The 23992-nt window shown below is 37.7% G+C and overlaps 1 protein-coding gene across 12 annotated transcripts in view; it reads right to left on the reverse strand.

The window, feature by feature from the left end:
- SMC2 (structural maintenance of chromosomes 2) overlaps positions 1-23697 on the reverse strand; it is a 47839-nt gene extending 24142 nt beyond the window's left edge. For 3 of the 12 annotated variants that reach the window (XM_001137448.7, XM_016961356.4, XM_016961355.4), the window contains exons 1-14: positions 22465-22820; positions 21384-21612; positions 20639-20788; positions 18373-18495; positions 17261-17299; positions 16740-16850; positions 16510-16554; positions 14740-14973; positions 14360-14509; positions 5130-5363; positions 3468-3627; positions 2857-2974; positions 2110-2248; positions 616-735 (exon numbers count right to left, since the gene is read on the reverse strand). In XM_001137448.7, the coding sequence (XP_001137448.1) occupies positions 616-735; positions 2110-2248; positions 2857-2974; positions 3468-3627; positions 5130-5363; positions 14360-14509; positions 14740-14973; positions 16510-16554; positions 16740-16850; positions 17261-17299; positions 18373-18495; positions 20639-20788; positions 21384-21551 (1791 nt within the window). In that variant the 5' untranslated portion in view covers positions 21552-21612; positions 22465-22820. Of the gene's footprint in view, positions 1-615; positions 736-2109; positions 2249-2856; positions 2975-3467; positions 3628-5129; positions 5364-14359; positions 14510-14739; positions 14974-16509; positions 16555-16739; positions 16851-17260; positions 17300-18372; positions 18496-20638; positions 20789-21383; positions 21655-22096; positions 22436-22455 lie in introns of those variants that run through there. The other 9 variants (XM_016961354.3, XM_009457017.5, XM_009457022.5 and 6 more) reach the window with 9 other exon arrangements.
- Between the last annotated feature and the right edge of the window lie 295 nt (positions 23698-23992).

Below are 23992 nucleotides of genomic sequence, written 5' to 3' on the forward strand. Positions count from 1 at the left end.
GCTGAATGTTATGACTGACTTCATGTTTTTACAGTATTACACAACTACAATAACTTTTAAATGTATTTCCTTGTACTAATCTATTTTCTTACTAGCAAGCATGTCACTTTAGATCAACGTCAGCAGTTGAATGGGATCCTGGTCACCTGCTATGTACCTGCACAGGCTGAATAGCAATCTAGAAGAACTCTAATAAAGAAGCATCACTGCAATACTAATGAAGGCCTTCCATAATGGCTGTGACAGTGGGCAGTTTAAGTATGCCTGACATAAAAAGAAACAAAAACAAAAACTTGAAGAATTTGGGGTACTTATCTAGAAGCTCAATTCTAACCATTCAGGAATCAAGAGTGTAATTTTCACCATCACCTGATAGTCATGCGACTTAAGGTTAAAAAGGACATTCTAATACCACAAAGTGAAGCATCAAAAGGAGTTCAAGTCTTCCAACATCTCTATTCTCTTATCATCTAATTGCACAAGCCGACCCAATTTTTTTGTATTTTAATTTTGTGGTTCTGCATATGATTATGTCCCTCAAAATTAATGTCTTCTAACTTAAAAAAAAACCACAGATGACGATTAAACATATAAATAAGACAAAATGAGACTTACAAGATTCTGAGCAACTCTCAGAGTTTCTGGTGCAATACATCTGGCTGAAATTTTATTGAGTGGAATTATAGTGTATCGACGTTTCAGTTCCCCCCTTTCTAGTAGCTTTTTACCAGTAACCTACAACACACATTTGAATTTAAAAAACGCATGTTAAAAATGACAGAAAATTGAGAGAATGCAAGTTTAGTAGTCTATAATAAATAAATGTTTAGTGCCATTTATCCCAATCAAGTTATAATTACATATGCAATGGAACATCATTTGAATTGAAAAAGGAGATGCTGCCATTTGGGACAACATGAATAAACCCAGAGGACATGATGCTAAGTGACATAATCAGACGAAGAAAAAATAAAAAACTGTATGACCTCACTTGTACATGGAATCTTTTTAAAAAAAAAAAAGCTGAACAAATAAAAAGAGTAGGATAGTGGTTATCAGGGATGAGGAGTGAAAGAAAATGGGTAGAAGTAGGTCATAGGTCAAAGGGTACATATTTGCAGTTGGGTAGGATAAATAAATCTACCTATTCAGAGATGTAATGTATAGCATGAGGACTATAATTAATAATACTATATACTGAAAATTTGCTAAGAGTAAATTTTAGGTGCTGTCACACACAAAAAAGGTAACTACGGAAGGTGAATGGCTATGTTAATATGTTTGACTACAATAATCATTTCACTATGTATATGTATCAAAACATCTTGTACGTTTGTTTTTTTCTTTTTTTTTTGAGATACAGTCTTCCTCTGTTGCCCAGGAAGGAGCGCAGTGGTGCAATCTCAGCTTACCGCAGCTTACCGCAACCTCCACTTCCCAAGTTCAAGCAATTCTTGTGCCTCAGCCTCCAGAGTCGCTAGGACTCCAGGTGCACGCCACTACGCCTGGGTAACTTTTGTATTTTCAGTAGAGATGGGGTTTTGCCACGTTGCTGAGGCTGGTCTCGAGCTCCTGGGCTCAAATGATCTGCCCACCTCAGCCTCCCAAAGTGCTGGGATTACAGGTGTGAGCCACCATACCCAGGCTTCTTGTACATTTTAAATATATATATAAAATAAATTTAAAAAAAAACAAGGAAGTAAATTTGACAATGACTACGTGGCATTTACAGGAAAGAGTATGAGCATTCTACAGAAGGATAATAAGTGAGAACTGAAGAAATGTAAATAAATTCAATGTTACCTTGATGGGAAGACTGACATCAAAAACAGGTCATTTATTCCCAGATTATTTTACAAATTAAATTCAACTTATACAGCAAAGAGATCCCAAAAGTTTAAGATTGGTAATATGCATTCTGAGTTTCTGAGTAAGCATGAGACCTCCTTTGGAACAGTTATCAGAAAGTTATGAACCAAATAGTTTTACCCTATAAATAAGTCACCTTAGGGGAGAGCCTTAAAACATCAAAGTATTTAATTCTTTTAGCAGCACATGACTTTTCAAGCTAACCAAATTTTAAATTTTTTAAAACTGAAATCAACTTACTTCTGTGTCTACTACAACATTGTAGAGTCGTTCTCCAGCCACTAATTCTAAAGCTGTGGTCGCAGAAGTGTCTTTCACACTAATCAGAGAAGCCACAAGTCCTTTCACACAATTTCTATTCCAGTTCTTCTCTGGATCCCTGAAATACAAAAGTTGACAAAAATTAATCTTAGATAATAAAGTAGAAAAAGTTATACTTTACTCATCAAGAGCTCTTTTGGACAACACATTAAAGTGAAATGAAAGCAGAATCAGCACATGGTTTTAAAAAACCAAAAATTTTAAAATGTCCCAAATGACTAGCCAGCTGTTGTTTTTAAATCACAATAGATCTTTCAGTATGTTTCAATGTAGTAAGAACAACTCTGATGTTCTAATCCCTATAATACATATGATTACTGTAAATATTCCATAAAAAACCCACATAGCAAAACAAATTATAAGATGTAAATGTGGATATTTAACATTAATGACACAGTAACTTTGAAGACATTTTGAACTGAGATTAAATTTCCCTAATTTTAAGATTAGTGGCATCATTAGCCATTAAATTTCACAAGTATTTCCCTGCCAACATTTAAAACATTTCAACAAATGTTTAAAGGAAAAATACCAATGAAAGAAAAGCAGCTTACAACAAGTTTCATACAAAAATCTTGGTGTCGACAAAATTTTCAGATTGCTTCCAGCTTAAATAAAAATGTCTTGATTATTACTATGTTAAAATTCAAGGCTTAAGTCTCTTACTTGTATGCAAATCGAAGATTGGGAAATCTGGCTAATAGAGCTTCATATGTTTCTTTCAATCTACCAATATCACGAGACAGCTGCCTGCGCTTTTCCAAAAGGCTTTCCTCTTTATTTTCTGAAGGATAAATCATAATAAATTAAAACCAAGTAAGTTTTAAAAGCTCACTCTACTGTTTTAAGGAAAATATTAGCAACCACTATTTCCAAAGCATGCAAAAAATACAAATTTCTGTAAGTATTAAAAAAGCATGCTGAACCTTCCTATTTCTATCCATTGTCAAACAGACATTATTTCCAACGGCAAATAACACAATTTTCATTCCAAAAAATAACATACAAACTGAATGCCTAATGTAGAAATACACAAATGACATTTTTGAGCTTTCAAATGATTGAAGCAGGAAATTCTCAATACTGAGTTCTCAAAAATTCAAGAGTTGTTTTATAATTAGGTATTTTTTGACGATATTTACAACACTTCTTATACTAATGCTTGTTAATAGGCTAAGAAATGTTTCCTACTTGCTTGCGTTCTTTAATTTAAATTAGCTTTTTATCAAAAATCACTACCTCCTCATGATCTGATTATCATGTTTTTAAAGGCAAACCTTCATAATTTAGCTTTTTCATTTCAGCTTCAAGTTTTTCTTTAAGTCTTTTTACAGCTTCTAGAGCTTCTTGGTCCTTCCTGTAGCCACTATCCATCTTCTTAACTTCAGCTTGTTTATTCTTTAATTCCTGTTGAGCATGCTTCAACTTCATCTGAGCCTGTGGCAGAAAAATGCAACAGACCATAGGATGTATGAGGCAGACAGTGCTAGTAATTAAATGGCCGAAGATTCAGATTGGTTTTACTAAGAGACCTTAACCTTAAAAGTTTAATTGTTTGGTCTCTTGGATTAGTATTTCGACAAATTAGTCATTTCCCAGTATTTTCTCCTCAAAAAACTACTCAAAGTATAAACTAATATATGATTAATATGTAAAAGAATTTGAAATTTAAGTCCGTATTTTTAATAAAATATGACATATTCAAATTGAAGGATTATATCGAATAACTGTCAGTAGCTGGTAATTAAAAACAGAAAGCTAGAAATCACAACTCTCGTTCTTTTCCTTTCCGCTTAGTTGTTCATATTTGTATGTGTATATATTTGTGAGTGCTATCTAATAACAGTAAAGAAACTGAATTGAGCAGTAAGATATAAGATTATACAGGAAAAGAAGCTAAACTGACAGAGAAACTTAAATGCTGAGTCTGATAATTAAATGCTAGAACTATTTAAATTACATGTGTCAGGCCTTCAAGAATTTATACACTTGAACACTGCTTCTTAAAACTATGAACTAGTATTCTAAAACTTAGATGGGGTTTTAGATGGGGGTATCCTCCAAAACTGTATAATGATGTATTTTTCCCAGTTCCCTTATAAAATAATAGACAAACTGAGAGTAGAGTACTTTAAAGCTTTTCTACTATTGAGAGTTCTTATAAATTTGTGACTATCATCTGTCACGCCTGAATGAAAAAGTTGCAAATATATAAAGAGAAAAACCTGAGGATTAACGCATAATCACACACATTTGTGTACATGTTTTAAAATCTGTGTCTTCCATTAAAAACAAAACAATGATGTGCCTGTGTACATGTATTTTTTCTGCTAGCAAAATTCTTATGTTCATAGGACTTTAAGTTGCACTACTATGTAAAATCTGAGAAACATTATAATAGACTGACAAGACTTTTAAGATTATGAAATCATAGTAGGGAGAGCAGACTAGAATGTGGCTACATGTGAGGTAGAGATACTTCCTAAAAAAATGTAAAGTTTGAGAAACAAGGTTTTAAGAACTAGGTATGGCAGGCAAAGCAATGGGGAGGACAATCCTGTTTTCCTGTTAAAGCTTAAGACTTCAACATTATGTTATCAATAAAAAATAAAAATAGCCAAAAAGAGACAAGAATAAATGCATTAATCTCGAAAATTCCACACAACGCTGCAAACAGAACAAAGCATTTATTGCACTTACATACTGAATTAAGATAATTTATGTAGTACATCATCTTAACAAATTAACATCACCAATATTTAGCAATCAACATATTTGAATTTCGCTGCATTAGGCATTAGAGTTGCAGAATAAAGTAAACAAACAAGTTCCCTGAGACTGATTATTTTCAACATTATGTAACAATTGCCAAAGCATAACATGAAAAGAAACCTCTTGGAAAAAAAAGCAATCACATAGTGCTTAATGTCTCTATTTACCTGTTTGGCTTCTGTCTGAGCTTTACTTATATCATTTTTACAGGCCATCATTTGACCAGCAAGAGTTGCTTCTGCTCCATCTTCATTACTGGACAGGCCAGCGGAAACAGCATTGAAGTGCTGCTGTGCAGCTGCCAGAGCTTCAGCATCTTTATTACTTGCTTCTTGAAGGGCATGCAGTCCATCTGTTATCTTTTTAACCTCTTTTTCCTTTGCTGCTAAAGTTTTTGAGTCCTTTAGGAAGAGTTTCAAATGGAAAAATATTATATTTCAGGAAAAAACCCACTCTTATACACATACCCTTATGTAATAAAATTCCATAGCAATTTGGAGTGAGCATAATAAAATAATTTAACCATCATAACTTTATAAATACTGAATTATCATTTTGAAATTCACTCTCAGTTTTTAGAATAAATATAACTCTTATACTACTGGTTCATTCCATGTTATAAATTAAATCCATGAGACATTGGGCTAAATAATAATTGCAGATTTAAACAAATCACTTGAAGGGACTAAAAATGAATTTCTAAAGCTGTAAAACTGAAATAACAGACATCCTACACTAGCTTAAAAGTAGAGATTTTAGAATTAAGAGCATGTATATGAAAATATTTTATAAACTGTCAAGAGCCATAAAATTTGAGCATTAAATAGTTTCAGAAAAAGTATTACTATTATGTAACACCTTTTAAGTAATATTACCAGATATCTGACACTATGCAAGATACCAGACCTGAAAAAAGAAAATCTAGCAATCTTACTTACAATTAAAGTGACAACAAATTTTGGCCCACTTGATTAGTTCATGATTCATCAAATATTTATTAAGTGCTTACTATATAGTAGGCCCTATTCTAGGACATTAAAGACACAGACTAAGTCGCTGTTCTAAGGGAGCCTATATTCAAGGTTAGAAGACATAGTAATCAAACAAAACAAGGTTGGGGAATAGAGTGATAGGAACAATTACTTCAAGAAGAATAACAGAAGGCCTTTGAAATGCCATTTGAACAGAAGACTGGATGAAGTGAGAGGAGTGACTGCGCAAATACTTGTGGGGCAGTATACTTGAAAGCCCTGAGGAACATGTTTGAATGTTTGAGGAACTGGACTAGGAGCACAGTGAGTAAATGGCTAAGGAGCCAAGAGTCACATCATGAAGCACCTTGCAGGCCATGGTAAAGACTTAGATTCAATTATTTAGTTGATCCTTAAACAACATGGGAGTTGGAGTACAGACCCACCCTACAGTCAAAAATCACATATACTTTTGATTCCCCCAAAAACTTAACTATTAATAGCCTACTGTTAACCAAAGCCTTACCAATAACATAACACACTTAACTCATATTTTGTATGCTACATTATATGCTGTATTCTTGCAATAAAGCTAGAAAAAAGATGTTAAAAGCATAAGAGAAAATACATTTACAGTACTGTAGTGTATTTATTGATGCGATAAGTTTATATTATCTGTTTACAAGATAAATCATCTGTCTGGAAAGGCAGGCAACCACAGCTGCAGACCTCAATCTATGGTACATTATCAAGCACTCAACTATTTTTTGTAGCATCCTGACTTCTCTGCTTTTTGGGAGCATTTTCTGTATCACTAGTGGCACTTCATATGGATCCCATGTTATTCGGGTTTATGGTACTGCATTAAACGTGATGAAAAATACACGAGAACCACAAGAGATCACTTTCTACTGAGCTCTGCAACTTACTGGAAACGTGAACTACTAAGAAGTAAATGATTAATGTCACACTGAGTTTACTTGAGCTCACCACAATAGCAACAGGAGGTGGCTACAAAATTATTATAATAGTGTAGTATGTTCTATAGTTTTATGCAGTTATCATTTAATATTGCATCTTTACATTTGTTTACATTTCTCTCAACTATGAATAATGCCAAGTATGGTGTTTATGTTTTGATAAATTTTAACTTTTTACAATAGATTTTTGTATATTTCATGGTAGTAAATGATAAAATAGACTAGTACATAAATATATTTTGTGCATTTATGACAACTTAACTTCTTCTTAATTTTTTTGATATTTCTAGGCAATATGGTATTTGTCTGCAAATTTTTTCAAATTGTTGCAAACCTCCAAATAATTTTCCAATATATTTATTGAGAAAAATCTGCTAATAAGTCGATCCATGCAGTTCAAAACCATGTTGTTTCAGTGTCATACAGCATACACATAATTCGGAAACCACTGAAGGATTTTAAGCATAGAAGTGATGTGATTCAATTTATATTTTAGCTTCTGTAAAGAACAGACTATAGAGTGGCAACAGGAAAAAAGCAGCACAACTAATAAGAACATTATTGCAGTAGCCCTCATGAGAGGTGATGGCTTGAACGAGGTTGGCAGTAATGGAGGTAACAAAAAGTGGCTGTATTCTGAATACACTTTTAAAGTTAACAGAATTTGTTGATAGACTGGATCTAGATATTTAAAGAATGGCGAGAATCCAGAGGACTCTAAGATTTCTGGCCTCAACAATTAGGTAAATAGTGGTACCATTTACTGACATGAGGAAAATTCAGTAACTCAGGTGGGTTTGGGTAGTTGAGGGAAATTCCTAAATTCTATTCTGGATATGTTAAGTTTTACACTTTTTAAAACTCATCCAGATAAAAATGTTAATTAAGTAGCTGGACAAAGAAATCTAAGAGTTTGTTGGACAGTCATCTGGGTGTCCTTAGACTAACCTTGTTCTCCCTTTCTCAATTGTAGAATAGCTGTAGAATGTGCTAGAAAATGCAACATTCTGATAGAGGGAATGGCCTGAATAATCCATACTCTATTTCAGTTCCCTCCTAGAAATATGCATGTCCTTTCATGCTTTAGCTCAGCAACTCACGTAAACCAGGGGATCATGTGCTGACCACCCCCATTTCTCTATTTCTGGGGTATAAACCCAGGGCAAGCTGCTTTCTGGGGTCCCTCAACTGTATGGGGAACATACACATGAAACTCCATCCAACACTTGTGGGAATGGCCCACCATGAAACCTAGGATTTTACTGTCTATTACTACCTATCTGTAGGAAATAAATTTGCTTCATATAACTTGTGCTGTATGGGTGAGTTCTATTAACACTGACAGGTTGGTAACTAGTGCATACTGAACTTGCTTCACACCATCAGTGCAGTTAGTAGGGTCTGCTCTGACAGAATCATGATCTTCTGGTTGTTGGATACGTGTAATTGCTCATTCCCAGCGCCAGAGAGCTCGGGAAGTGGGTAGTCAGATGGATCCCAAGAGGGAACAGGAAAGAGGTTCTCAGACAGTCCCTGAGGCATCTGAAAGAACCAACACATACAATGCAGACCTTCATAGAAAAGGAAGCTCACTATCTAGAGGATGAGTATATGGAAAGGCCAGGAAAGGCTTATGCAGCCCGGCTGAAGTGTTTGTTTGATAAAGGGACACTGTGGATCCAAATGGCTAAATGGCATAGTTTAGAGTGGGACCGAGGTCTCCAGGTCCCCACCAGAGATGGCCCTATACTCCTGTCAAGATGAGAAAAATAAATGAAATTAGGCTTTTCTGGAGTTCTTGGATACTGGAGCCCACAGGACATATTTCCAGTTTTCCTAGGGAAAAGTTAAACTGATGACCATGGGAGGGTTTCAGGTGAATGTAATGACTCACTATGCTTATTGCTTATCTGCTGTGAGTAGGATACTTTGTGTCACTTTGGGTGCTGGTGACCACAGTTCCCACCACTGAGTACGGATACCGATAGTTTGGTTGCTTGTGGTGCAGAACATCACCACCACCTGAGGAGGTATGCCCCTCGTAGCTAAGAATTTGAGCTATACCAGTGGTGCATATCCAACCCGGCCTGCCACCTAAGACCTCATAAGTTACTCAAGACTTACCCAAAACCTCTTAAGTTACTCAGTGAAAGCAGTACTGCATACCAAGTGGAGAATAAGACACTACTTTCTTAATTCAAAACCCACTACAGATAAAAATGTCACAATGCACTCGCCTAGTCTGGCTAGTCAGAAAGGCCTTTGGGGCATGAAGACTAATGGATAGTCACAGGCTGAATGTCAAGGTCACTTGGACAGAAAGCCAAGGAAGTATCCCAGATATAGTCAAACAAAAATTGTTGGTGCTGGTGGCACTTACTAATAAAAAAGAAGCCCCACAGCTGGTAGGTCTCTTGGGTACTAAACACAGCATATAACCCATGTGGGTCTTTTTTTGGCCCCCTTTAATCCAGGTGACCAACAAAGCTGCCAACTTTGAACAGCGGACTTTGCAGTAGCAGGCCTTAGAAAACAATTTAAAGTAGTGGCCTTGGTGCTGCTTTTAAAACATTTACAGTCTGTTAGCCTGATGCAATGACAGGTGTCCACAACCTCCATGCATGCTGACTGCAGTCTATGGCAACAGAAACTTGTCACTGGGGAGACCTAGCCTCTTCTAAGTTGAACTTTAAGTTGCTTGAGGCAGCCACCCGATATAACTCTTGGAACGTAACTTCTTGCTTGCTATTGTGCACTGGTAGAGACCGTGTGTCTTAAGGCCAGAGCACTACATGCGACGCCGTGACTTAAACTGCCCACTCTTACTTGGGTGCTTACAAACCCTATCAATGAATTGGGGCAGGCTCAAAAGAGCTTGATTATCAAACAGAAATGGTACATTTGAAATTAAGCCCAGTTGGAACCCCAAGGGACCAGCAGGCTTCATGAAAAAAATGGCTAGCTTATTAGAAGGGTCCAAACAAACCACAGGGGATGCTTTGGCTTCTCCTCTGGCTCCCCGGATCCTAAGATTCTGAGATGTGCCTACTAATGGTTTACTGAAAGTTCCATCAAACAAAACAGGAGGGATCCTCTTGACTGTAGCCACCATCACGCCAGTAAGTGGTCATCTTTTGACTGAAGCTGAACATGGGCATTACGCTCAATGGGTCAAACTACATGCAGTGGTGATGTCCATTTGGGCCACCCCATCACCATATCTTGCTACATTTCACCAACTCACAGGCTATTGCCAACAGCCTAGTCATCTGGTCAAGAGAAGGGCAACTTAGTGACTCAAATGCTAAAAAAAATCCCCTATGTGGACCAGGCGCGGTGGTTCATGCCTGTAATCCCAACACTTTGGGAGGCCAAGGCAGGTGGATCACCTGAGGTCGGGAGTTCGAGACCAGACTGACAAACGTGGAGGAACCCCATCTCTACTAAAAATACAAAATTAGCCAGGCGTGGTGGCACATGCCTGTAATCCCAACTACTTGGGAGGCTGAGGCAGGAGAATCGCTTCAGCCCGGGGGGTGGAGTGCAAGTTGTAGTGAGCCGAAATTGTGCCAATGCACTCCAGCCTGGGCAACAAGAGTGAAACTCCGTCTCAAAAAAATAAATAAATAAAATAATATAAATAAAAATCCCCTATGTGGAAACAAGGACTTGCTGCCTGAAAGGGACAAATATATGTCACTCATGTGGACCCTGATGCTACCCTTGAAAGAAATATGTCTTCTTTTGATACTTCATCATATTTCACTCTGACCAAGGAACATCCTTCACTGCCCAAGCAACATGATAATGGGCAGTCTCTTGTGGAATATAGTGGACTTTCTATGCACCCTGTTATTCACAGGCCAATGGAGCCACTGAACAATGAAAAAGCCTACTCATAAAGTCACTGAAGGATATCAAGATGGCCTATTAGTGAGGTGGTACCAACATCCGACTAGGGCATTATGGACCTAAACACTGTACTTTCGCACAAAGGAAACACAGCACTGCAATGCATAGCCCAATCCCTATGATAGCTTGGGAACATCTGAGATCCCAGGAGTGTGTTAGGTGGGAGCACTAACCTGTCAATATACTTTTTCCACAAGGATGTGGCAGCAAAGACCTGGAAGCATAACACCTCCCAAGCTGTGGCCATGGCAGGTAACATGATAAGATGTTAGATATGACATCCAGGACATTTCTGTCAAAGCCCATAGGGACAATCTGGTCCTGCTAGTAGTGAACTACCCTGGCATTCCTAATGTCACAGTGTACACCAACAGACCCCAACCCCTGGCTTACATGAGAGGACATAGCATCTGTCGCATAAAAGGGTGCTAAAAATGCCATTTTAACTTAACTGTGGCAAAACGTCATGATGAAAACTAACATAACCTCAGTGGGCAGGTCCCATTGGTGATGAAGGAAAGAGAATCAACTGGTGCAAGCCTTCTGTGTAGGAGCTTCATGAACAGTTTTGTATGGGAGAAATTGAACTTATGTAACTATACCACTAACGAGATTTAGCTGGCAAACGCCAATGCCTCCCTACCCATGAATGGGGTCACTGAATAGTAAAATGGGGGAAAGGGTGCTATGTGCATCCAAGGGCTACATCATTTTCCATGGGCAGTGCAGGAGTGACCTCAACAGAAGATGGGCAATGTCAGGCCTGGAAAGCGGGCAGACGGTGGGATCCTGTACGTTGGGCATGCTGGGGGATGCCGTTACATATCACTCCTAGAAATGAGATGCACCATAGGGCCAGCAGCCTAAAGCTGTACACCAGACTTACTCAGGACGTACCAAGAGGTTTTACTGACTCTGGGTTTAAGTGCTTTATAAAATCTTTGGTACCATATATAACATTGCCTTGGCAGCCCAGCAGATATCCCTTGGGAAAGTTGTTTTAGACAACTGCTCTAAACCTGTTAGCACAAGTGGGAAGAATACATGCGATTGCCAACACTTCCTGCTGTATCTAGATAAACACCTCAGGTATTGCAGAGACACAAATACAGATCTGGAAGCAGGTCCGAAGGATCCTTCTTTGACCTCTTTAACAACTTCATACCTGGATTACCAGGATCCTGGGCTGAGTCAGTGCTCCAGGCAGGCCTGATCATCCTGCCTGTGGTCCTCCTGGGCACAGTGAAATGTATTCTGGCTATGGCTCAACAATATTGCAATGAGATTATGTCAGTCAGAGTGTTATATCCATCTAAGAAGACAAACCTCCTTCTCCTTCAGCTTCAGAGAAGTCTGTGGGCATAATAAAAGGACTAGTTTTGCTAGCGGGGATACCTAGATTGGAGGATAAACTACAGGACAACTCCTTAGGTGGCATTAGACTAAGCCAGTTCTTCCCTCTCTGGCTTACAGTTCTCAAGAATAACTGTAGAATGTGCTGTTAATGCAATATCCCAAGAAAGGGAGGCAATGGTTAGAAGAGCCAGGACTGTTCCTATCTGCTCCTCCAGCTGCCCTAAAACATAATCTCAATGCTTCAGCCCAGTGTCTCATGTTATTCTAGGGTATAAACTCAGAGCAGGCTGTTTTCTGGGGTCCCTCAGCTGCTGTGCAAGTTGGGCACATGCAAATAAAATTCAAACCACCCTAGGCAGCTTTTCTGAGCCTTGGGAGATCAGCTTGCAATGAATCCTAGACTTCTGTTTTCCCTTGTTGCCTATCAATAAGTAATAAATCCATTTCACATAAAATGTTGTGTATGAATGTGTTACGTCTGCTGGCTTCAGACAAGTTGGTAACCTGCACACAATAAACCTGCTTCATAGAGTTCAGGGAGTTAAGCCTGCTTATAGATTTGGAAGGCATCAACATACAGATGATATTTAGAGTTACAGAGCTGGATGAGACCACCTACGGTGTGAGAGTTTATAAAAGATATCAGAGTGCTAGCCTTAGGGCATACTAACATTAAGAGATCTAGAAGAATAAGGGGATACAGAAAAGAAGGATGAAAAAGGAGCAATCAGTGTGTGAAGCTTAAGGACATGACAAGACTAAAGAAAAATGAACCCAAAACAAGGCAGGTCCACATGTTTAGAGCTTTACAAACCTCACCTAAAAAAAAAAAGTAATTGATGAATTGATTTCAGTTGTTGGATGCCACAACACAGACTGCTACAACACGTTCATATCACTTCAAAATTTTGTCTAAATTTTCCTCCACTGTTTCTTAATTCAACAATTGTATTTCTCTGCAAAAATATCTAACAGGGCAGTATAAAGAAATTATTTTCACAAAGTTAATTTTTTTTCAGTGAAAAGGCAAATGTATATCTTCACTGGGACAACAGAATCACCCTCAAAAGAAATGCCATAAGCTCCAAAAACACACCTACTCATCTACCTACATGTGAGACTATATACTTGACTCTTCTGTTACCATGGATGACCTATTCCTAGTTCTCGTGAAGGTGACCTCCTCTATACACTAGTTCCTATCCCACTTGCAGCTACTAAGGGGCCCTATTTTAACAACTCTCCCATCTCTCTCTCCTGAATCACAAATGACGACTTTTCTACTGGAACTTTTCTGTCAATATAGAATTTATTTATCCCATGTCAAATCAAGCCAAAAAAACTCTTCTGTATTACCCTCCAATTACCTCCCTATTTATCCCTCTTTCAGAAAACTTCTCAAAAAGTTATCTATATTCACTTTTCTTTTTTCTGCCTTCATTCTGTGAGAGTATGAACACAATCTAATCAGGTACTCATGGCCACTTCTCCTTGAAACATCTTTTTTACCTGGACTCCAGGACAATTTACTGGCCTAATTTTCCTCACACTACTCAATCTCTTTTGAATGTTGAACTACCCTAACATTCAAATGTTGAAAGTATCCCAGGGCTCCAACTTTCTTATATGAACTTACAGCCTTGATCATTTTACCTAGTCTCATGGATTTAAATAACACCTATACATTGATGATGCCTCCAAATCTGTATTTTTGCCTGGATTCAATATTCATATGGTTAAGTACCTAATCAACATCACTACGCAAGATGTCTAACAGGCTCCTCAAGCCTATTATATTCATACTGTATTTCTTAAGCTTATCAAACCTGTTCTTCCTATTCTCCACTTACTTCAGTGGCTATCCAACTTAAAATCCCAAATTGTACTCTTTTTCCCCTACACTCCTAATCCCCTTCCCTGCTTTTTCTCCACATCAGTTATCACTCTATAACATGTTACATGTTTTATTTATTTTCTTTATTATCATTTCCCCCAATGGAATGAAGGTCCACAAGGCAAGGACTTTTGACCATTTGGTCCAGTTGTAACCACAGCCCAAACAACTGTACTTAGCTTATAGAAGACACTCACTAAATATTCATGGAATAGATAAATGTACACTAATGAGACTATATACTTGTCTACAAGTGGCACTAGTGGCACATTAAGCTCACTTACCTCAACCATATTTTTTTCCAGCTCTTTGCGTTTGCTTTCCTCACATGCCAGATTTTTCTTCTTGAGATCAAATGTGCTTTGAGATTTAGTATTAACTCGCTGAGCCTCTGCAAGAGCATCTTCTAAAGATCGAAGTATACCTCCAGTTTCCTATAATAAAATGCAGTCAATTCAATCACTTACGTAAAATTTGTTCACATTGTCATTTTATTGTATGAGTTCTGTATCAAACACTTTTTTATAAGTTATTTCATTATCTTACTATAAGATTAACAAATCAATACGGAAGACAATGTCCAATGAATCCTAAATAGTTACTATATATAATTTAGTATGTTTTTCACAGAGTATATTATCGATTCTTATACATATGTTCAGACCTTATCTTTTCTTTTTTCCAATTCTTCTATTTCATGATTAAGTGCTTTTATTTTTTTATCATTCTCAGACAATTCTTCCTGAAGCTTTATAACTTTATCTTGCATTTCTTTTAATTCCTCAGCTGAGCGTACTTTGGTATCTTCAGCCAGCAAAAACTGATAAGCAATATATAAACGACTCAAATGTTCTATTTCTCTCATTACTTTTTGGTACTCCAAGTAGGACGATCTTTCCTGAAAGAGAAATCACAAAAAAAGAATAACTCAAAATTGTATTAAAAAAAATTCAATTATGCAAGATGAAACAAATTTCTCATTACATAATAGATTTTATCCTGTATTAAACAATTATAGCATTTTAAATTGTAGGAAACTTTACGTAACATCAGAAGTCAGGACTTTTAGATAGCATTCTACCATCTCTAGTGAATCTTATTTGGCTATTTCTTCTAACATACACTTGGGTAGTTGAGCTTAACAAAGAAATATGGACATAAGGTTCATAAGCTAGTGTTAGACAACTTACACACCCACCATGATACACTATTAAATGGATTCTGTAGTAGTATTATCAAGATGCCTACTCTAATATACTTTGAAGCACTACTACAAGCACCCGCTTACATCATTACTAAACATGACTCCCATGAGGACCTACTGGGACCAGACAAAGTAATAACTAAAATCCTTAATTTATACATAAAAAACAAATTCAGAATGATTAAACGATCTGTCCATGTTGTTAGATTTAGAAAGCAATTGTGGCAAAATGAAGTCTAGGACCTAAGTTTAAATTCCTGATCTAGTATTTTCTACTAAATCATACATACAAAAAGGGTATCTTCAAGATTACAATTTTTCCAGTAAAATTTATACTACTATATGGATTCACAAGACAGCTCTGAGTAGTACCAAATTTCAATGAGCATTTAATAAATTCCTAAAAGGCTAGCTTTAAAAACGTCGTTTGGCTGGGCACAGTGGCTCACTCCTGTAATCCCAGCACTTTGCGAGGCCGAGGCAGGTGGATCACTTGAGCCCAGGAGTTCAAGACCAGCCTGAGAAACAATGAGAAACCCTGTCTCTACAAAAAAATAAACTAGCAGGGTGTGGTGGCATGCACCTGTAGTCCCAGCTACTCAGAAGGCTAAGGTGGGAGGATCCCTTGAGATCGGGAGGTGGAGGCTGCAGTGAGCTGTGATCACACCACTGCACTCCAGCCTGGGCGACAGTGAGACTAGTCTCAAGAAAAAGAAAACGTAGCTCATAAATGCATTTTTTGATGACATATTGTGCCATGTCTTTTGATAGTCAGGAGCTGCAAAGATTACAGAGAAAATCCAATCCTCTGTTTCAATACCTTTTGCTTACAAAATACCTTGATAGCAATAATTATAGTGATAGCCCCTCTTATCCTGGAAATTGTTCTCAATGAGGGTGTCTAAGAGTGCCTTATCTTTAAGAAATGTTGTTCCAGTCAATGCTAACTAACTAGGAAATTCCAGACTTGCTTAGCTTAAATAAAGTATTAAAATTCGGCATACCATTTTCTGAAACTATAAAAATTACTCTCCAATATCCTATGACTTAGTAGATAAGTGCATATCCTCTGTAAGCAGAACGCTGAGTTATGGCGTGCCAACTCTAATTCCTTATCTCATCGCAGGAAAAAAACCCCCAAGAAATAGTATCACTATGTGTATGATTTTGGATACATCGCTGACTTTGAAAGACATTCTAATAGATTATCTTCACATATACAGAATATACCTCTTTTAATTTTTGAATGGTTGGAGTAATCTCTTCTTCAAGTATCTGGAAAATAAAGAAAAATCAGTATTTTCGCATGTAAAGTATCATTAAAATTTATTTGAAAGAGAAGTAGCAGGGATGACTATGGAAAACTGAACCAAGGAAAAAAATTTTTCCCTCTTTACAGCAAAAACTCTACATGCAAAATTACATTCTTCTCCGAAAATATTTTATATGAATTAAATTACCGTCTTAATTTCTTTCAGCTTAGCCTCCTTTTTTTCTATAGTTTTCTGTGCAGCTATTTTTTTGTATTCATACATCCTGGTTCCAGCTGCTTCTTCTATCATGGATAAAATCTGGAATGACAATTTTATTAATGTTTAGTATCCAAGACAATGTGTCCAACTGGAATTTACATTAAATATATCATTTTTGCCTTGACCTCACTAAACATCTTACCAAAATTTGGCCCAAATGAACCATATAAGTTAAATATAGTAATTTCACACAAACCTTTTCCTGTAGGCTTTTTCTGTAGGAATGAATTCTGACATGAAACACCAGCTAAGCAAGACTCCTTTATACAATCAAAATCAATTTTAATATTTGGGCATAGTGCCAAATATTACACAAATATACAACTGTCTTTACTAATCATTCCCAAATAATGTCTCCAAAAATTTTAATAGAATATTTAAAAATTGTCTGAAAGATTAAAGTAATATCTATACCAACTATTTTTAATGTCCATAAATAGTACTCTTACCTCTGGAGGTTTCATATTCAATACTTTTGTAATTCGGCCCTGAAAATAAAATAGCAAACTTACTAAGATAACAAATTACAGAAAATGTTTATCTGTACTGCCATTCATGTTTATCTAGACTGAAGCTGTTGTATCTCAATATACCAATCTTTGGGGGGTCTTTCCTCTATAATTCTTCTATGATTCTAGAATTTTGGAACTTTGCTATTCACTTTCTCACCAGTGATACAAATTATGGAAGTTATGAAATGATACAAATGAAATAATTCATTAAATGATACAAAGTTAACAAGGATCATGTTTCTGAGACAGTTAACATTAAGTAGAAATATTCAATTTTAAAACAGGTAAATATAAAAAGAAATTTCAGCATAATTAAAAAACTTTTAACATTTCTTTGAATGATAACCCTCCAGGATAATTTCACAAAACAGATGACATACTTCTAGGCCTCAAACAAAATAAAATATTTTACATCAATGCCAGAAAACCATTAAATTTATTCATTACCAAAAACAAATAAAGCAAAACACCTGCACACCCAGGTCTCAGAGAATTGTATTACTAGAATGTAGATTCACTTAAAGTAAAGTTTCAACTATGAAGGTGTGTAGTGGAAATATTTTTATTTTGGTCCCACTGAGATGCTCCCATCGACTTTACTATAATTCTCTCAAACGATAGCTGGATGGGTCAAATGAAGTAATGTAAATGTAAGATAAAATCAGCCTTTACTCCTCATTTGTGTGAGTCTCTAAGAAAATTACTCAAACTTTTATACTTGAAATATTAAGATGCATTAATCCAATAATTTAAAAGGATATATTATGGCTTTTTTTTTTTACAGTTAACATGTATTGTTCTTTTAGTGACAAAATAAAAAGTCAACAAAAATTACTTCTAAACATTCTAGAGGAGTCAAAGGTCTATAATCCAGTAGAATATATCAGTGCAAGTAACTAAACCATATTTCTAAACAGATGGCCGGACACAGCACAATAGTAAATAAAAAGTATAAAATCCAAAACATAAAGTACTTCTATTTTAATTGCTTAAAAGTAAAAAATGTCGAAACTATTACAAAAGTGATATAAAGACCTCAAACGAAATACCTGCATGATGAGAAAGTGAGGGTTGTTAACATTAAGGCCAACAGAACAGAAGAGATCCTGTACTCTGGTGTTGTTGGCATTGACTCCATTGATTAAATATTTATTTCTACCACCAATAACCACCTATAAAAGAAAGCAATTTTTTAAATATTAATGTACATGCACACCTTGTGCTAGGATAAACTAAGTATATTAGCTTACGTTTATTTGCTCTGTCCGACTAGCAGTAAACAAAACCAATTCTGCATAAATAGTGGAACAAGTATGACATGGTCAAAAACACTAACTTGAGTCAGGACAACTAGTGTCTAATGCAGGTACTTTTGGTAACTAGTTATGTAATTACACACAAGCCTCCTACCCTGGCCTGCACCGGACTAGGTCTCCGAGGTAACTTCTAGCTTTATGTTTCCAAGTATATGTAAAACACACTTTCCTAGTTACTTTCTTTCTGTAATTTTTCTAGAGGCTTTCTCTACTTTTCAACAGGAATAGATGTCAGACAAAGTAGCTTAGTATCAATTCTTGACAAGATTCAAAAAGCTATTAATAAAGACATGATTTATGACCATTTAAAAGAAAGGGTAATCACGGAGCTTCAGTATGGTTTCATTAAGTCATCCCAGACACCATACTCTACTATCACACTTAAATTGTCATTTATTGGGTATGACTGTCTCATCTACCAGATTGAAGTCCTTAAAGACAAGCTCTGTTTCTCATTCTTCTAACTGTACATCCCAGTACATTCAAGAACACCCAATATACATCAACTATTTAATAAATATTGAATAAATGTTAGTTCATTTCTTTTCCTGACAGGACTACTAGGTTGGTAGTTCATATATTAATGTATTTGAAGACACTTCTCTGACAAAAATTTTATAATTTTGGTGAAGATACAAGTTTATGGCCTGAATGAGGACAGGAACAATTAGGTAGATTATTAGTAAGAGACTTAGTGACAGTTCCTAAAGGATAAATATTTGATGGATGTCTAATGACATGGAACAGGATTCTGTCCTAACGTGGCCTACGTTTCTTTTTTTTTTTATTCAACCAGAGGCTTCCATTAAAATAGAGGAGAAAATCTGTAAGTGATAAATGGTAAGATGGACAGTAAATAGGAGTTGACAATATTTTTAAAAACAAAATCTTGGGCCAGGCGCCGTGGCTCACACCTGTAATCCTAGCACTTTGGGAGGCCAAGGCGGGCAGATCATGAGGTCAGGAGATTGAGACCACCCTGGCCAACATAGCGAAATCCCGTCTCTACTAAAAATACAAAAAAAAAAAAAAAAAATTAGCCAGGTGTGGTGGTGGGCACCTGTAGTCCCAGCTACTCAGGAGGCTGAGGCAGAAGAATTTCTTGAACCCGGGAGATGGAGACCAGCCTGGGTAACAAAGCGAGACTCCGTCTCAGGAAAAAAAAAAAAAAAAAAAAACCTTGACAAGCTGAAAACACTGCCTGACTATATTAATAACACACCTAAAAAAAAATTGAGTGGTTTCAAGTAAATCTAATATGAATCCACAATGTATTATGAACACCCCAATGCTCTACTGGGAAAAATAAAAGTAGAATATCTAAAATGAAAGAATAACTCCAACTAGACCAATTTTGGTACACCCAATCTAAGGTGCCATTAAAAGAAAGAAAGATAGATGAATGCAGGAGCAGGGAGGGAAACTGGAGCATACTTGGTATAATCAGGCAAGTGAAGGAACTAAGAACAAACATCAAGTGAAAGACCTGGCAAGATTTCACTTAGAACTAAAACACATATACTTGCACATCACTTAAACACTGAAGTAGGGAATAAGTTAGATTTGCTCTTGGTGCTCTCAAGAGGACTAGGATTAATGAATAAAATTTGAAGACAGCAGACTCTGACAAAACTTATAGCTGTAACTTTCTAATAAGACCTGTCCAAAAACAGAATGGGTTATCTCAGAAGATTGAAAGATCTCAAGTACACAGGTGTTCAAGAACAACAAAAGAAGATTCAAATATGGTTTAAGATTTCAGCATAGCTGAGTGCTTATACTGGATGAATAACTTTTCAGCTGTCTTTCAATCCTCTTAGTGACAGAATGTGCATGATCAAGATTTTAATATAAGGAAGACATTAAGGAATCTAGTCAGAATTTAAGGCACCAGTTTTGCTCATGAACTTTCTCTAGCACGTTTTGCAAAGGCATAGGGCCAAAAACCACATCAGACATAAAAGGTCTTAAGATATCCAAATGTTTAATTGCCACTCACCTGCCTTGTTACTGTGATTTCATCATGAACCTCAAATCCTAAAGGACTTTGCTTTTTGTCAGAATTATCAAAAGTGATTGACACAGAGGCTTTGGTAATACCAGCCTGCCCATTTTTGTAAACTAAATCTTGTAAATTAGAAGCCCGAACCTAAAATAAAATATGAAAAGTGTATCAATTACAAAACTCCCTACCGTACAAAGCAGCACTAAAAATGGGTCCCTTGCTGTTGGAAAACCCACCAACGTAGTGTCCATTAAGTAGACAAGGATAGGCAGCTGCATCCTCTGGCAAGAAAAACAAGGAAAACAGGCAACAACCTGCAATGGACACTTTTCTCTACAGAACCTTTTCAACCCTGAATTGAACTGTTTCCTATTCATTTTTTAATACAAAGTTACTTTGCAAGATATAAGGAAATACCGTCCCAAAGATTTTCACTAGTCATTCAATCCATTAATAGGATTTGAAAAGGCATCATTACACAGGGTTGAAAATACTCTGGAATGAGACTGCTTTACAGTCAGAATGCCTGAGTTTTGAGGCACTGTTACTTCTAAACATCTCTAAGTTTCTATTTTCTCATCTAAAGGAGTAATATTACTTTCCTTAAAAGGTTGCAGTGAGGTGTAATTTACAAAAAGTATAAAAATACAAATGAAGAGAATATTGGGACGTCTCCAAAGTTCAGTGAGGATTCTCCTGCCAACTTAAATTCAAATAAATCAGAAATTTTGCACTTTACCTGAGACAGGTTGGAGATGCCCAGCAAAAAGCAGATGGAGTCCAATATGTTGGATTTCCCACTACCATTTAAGCCAGTGATAGCATTGAAGAGGGGGTCAAAACCATTGACTTCGGTCCTCTGAGCATAGGACTTGAATCCCTCTAGAATAATTGACTTAATATGCATTTTCGATACTGTCTTGGGTTAGCAAACCTCTGACAGGAATCAAACAGGCCACAAACCAGTTCTGTACGAAACAGAAATACCACCACCTAAGTGGAATGCAAACCTGGAATCATAATGAACACGAGGCAAAAACAGCAATGATAGGGTGATAGAAATAAAACAGCCACTTGACAAACTATCTTATCTGATGTAAAGACATCGTTCATCTACTCAAAAATACACCAGAGTTAGCCACTATCTGGAAATTAAACCATTCAACTGGGAAGTCTTAACTATTTCTTCTACCCGTTTTTCCAGGCTTGCCTTCTACTTTTATCATACTCTACCTAACAAAGACTATGGATTATTACATATCCCATTATCTTTGCCTATAATGTGCTTTTCTCTGATACTGACATAGCTTACTCTCTACTGCACTCACGTCTCTGCTCAAATGTCACCTTACTGGAGTCCTCCCTGACCTCCCTATGTCACCTCTCCACAATCCTTCACTCGGCTTTCTTTTTCCTTCATGGTACTTAAAGCTGATATTAGACGGTCATTACTTGTCTGTAAGTTCCCGCAGTGTCTTCACCTACGTCCGTCATTGCATCCCCGAATTGTGCTTGACTCCGGGAGGAGGGGAAGTCATTTAAGTATTTACTAGAGATGAGATGTATCTCATGTTCTCCAACTTCTTGCTTTTACTCAGGCTATTACCTCGCTTCTCCAGGCCTGTCTACACCTCTTCGCCCTACTCCACGGTCGAACAGAAACTAGCCTTTATTTCTAAGGATCACCTAAGGTCACTCTGCCACTGGTCCCCCTCCCTACAGCCCCCGCGCCCCGCCTCCCGCCTCCCGCCTCCCGCCTCCCGCCTCCCGCCAGGAAGTCTGGCCGGGCCCAACCGGCCGCGCTCACGCACACGCCTCACCGCTGCCTCAGGCCAGGGGCTTGACGCACCCCAAAAGCTCCTCCGGGTCACAAAGGCAGGGAACAGGCCAACTCTCTAGCCGGGGCCGCTACGAAGCGAACTTCACCACCATAGCGGCTACAACACCTGCCACACCGCTCTCAACACCCGCGCCGGAACTATTTATTCCTTTGAATTTCGGCGCGAGCGAAGGACCCCACCTCCATTGCTTATTTCCTGTGCTGGTGCCTAGGAGCTGCCTGTCTTTAGGGTTCAATTTTTCCCCTACACTCGAAGGATTAAAGCCGCAGGGCAATAGAATGAGAGTCTCGATAATGGTAGCTCCGGGGACTCCCCGGCAGGGGCCTGGGCACTACAGGAGCAGATAGTGTATGTTCACACCGGCGTCCGGCACTCTATGGTCAGCCTCATACCTCGGCCCCGGGTCCTCGCGCTTCGCCAGCCCCGCCCCGCCTCGGTCCCTCTAGTACGCGTTAGGCACACTGCAGACCTCGCCTTCTCCAGTCTGCGGTGCTGGCTGTGGCTTACTTTTCTCTCCTCAAAGCGACAGTTAGGAAGTGGAGAGGCATTCTATGAGTGTTCTCGTCGGTTCTGTTTTGGAAGCTTCAGAATCTTCTCGGGTTGGCTCAGATTGCTGCAAAATAAAAGCTGTACTTCGTTGGGGCCGGAGAGGCACCGTCCTTCGGGGTACTCTGGCCCGCGTCCTGGCTCCGCCCCGTGCTGGCTTCGGACCTCGCGGAGCCTTTTTATCTGAAGTTTCCACGTCGGAAAGGGATCGTAGTCTACCGAGAGCTGTTCCGAGCCCAGAGGAGAAATTGTGTGGTGCTAAATAGCTATTCATCTCCCTTATACCGGAAAGGGTTGTGATGATAAGCCGACCTAAACTGTTGGGGATTTTTTCTGGAAACCTTTTAAGACAGTTCATGTTACTGAGTTCTGAATATTAGGCTATATTGCAAGGGGCTTTTTAAAATCCACGTAGCAACCCTATGAAATCAGAAATTGCCCTCGTTTTACAAATGAGTTAAATGAGACCAAGTAAAAGGTTAAACAGCTTGTCTAGTAAGCTGGGATTTGTTCCCAGGCGGTCTAGCTCCAGATTGCATGCTTTTAAATACTAGGCTTCATGCATAGAATCTAGTACTATTAGCCGATCCTATTATTAGTATGTATTGTTCTTTAGGAAGAAAAAACGTGTCAGGATTGCTCACGTTTCCAAGCACGTTGATACTTAAGAGTTAGGAAGGGCTTAACTCCGAATGGGTATGGTGTTACCCTAAGTGAGGTTCAAAAAATGGTGTGGGCAACAATGCTATTTTGGAATGGCTTGATCCTTTTGGGCTTCCATAACAAAATATCATAGACTGGGTAGTTTATGAACCACAGAAGTTTATTCTTCACATTTCTGAAGGCTGGAATGTCACAATAAGGTGTGTCTAGGGAGGGGTGCTTTCTCTTTAGTGGATAGCACCTTCTGGCTCTGTCCTCACATGGTGGAGAGGCAGAGGCCCTCCCTTGGGCCTATTTT

The sequence above is a fragment of the Pan troglodytes genome, chromosome 11 (genome assembly GCF_028858775.2).
Source record: "Pan troglodytes isolate AG18354 chromosome 11, NHGRI_mPanTro3-v2.0_pri, whole genome shotgun sequence".
NCBI lineage: Eukaryota > Metazoa > Chordata > Mammalia > Primates > Hominidae > Pan > Pan troglodytes.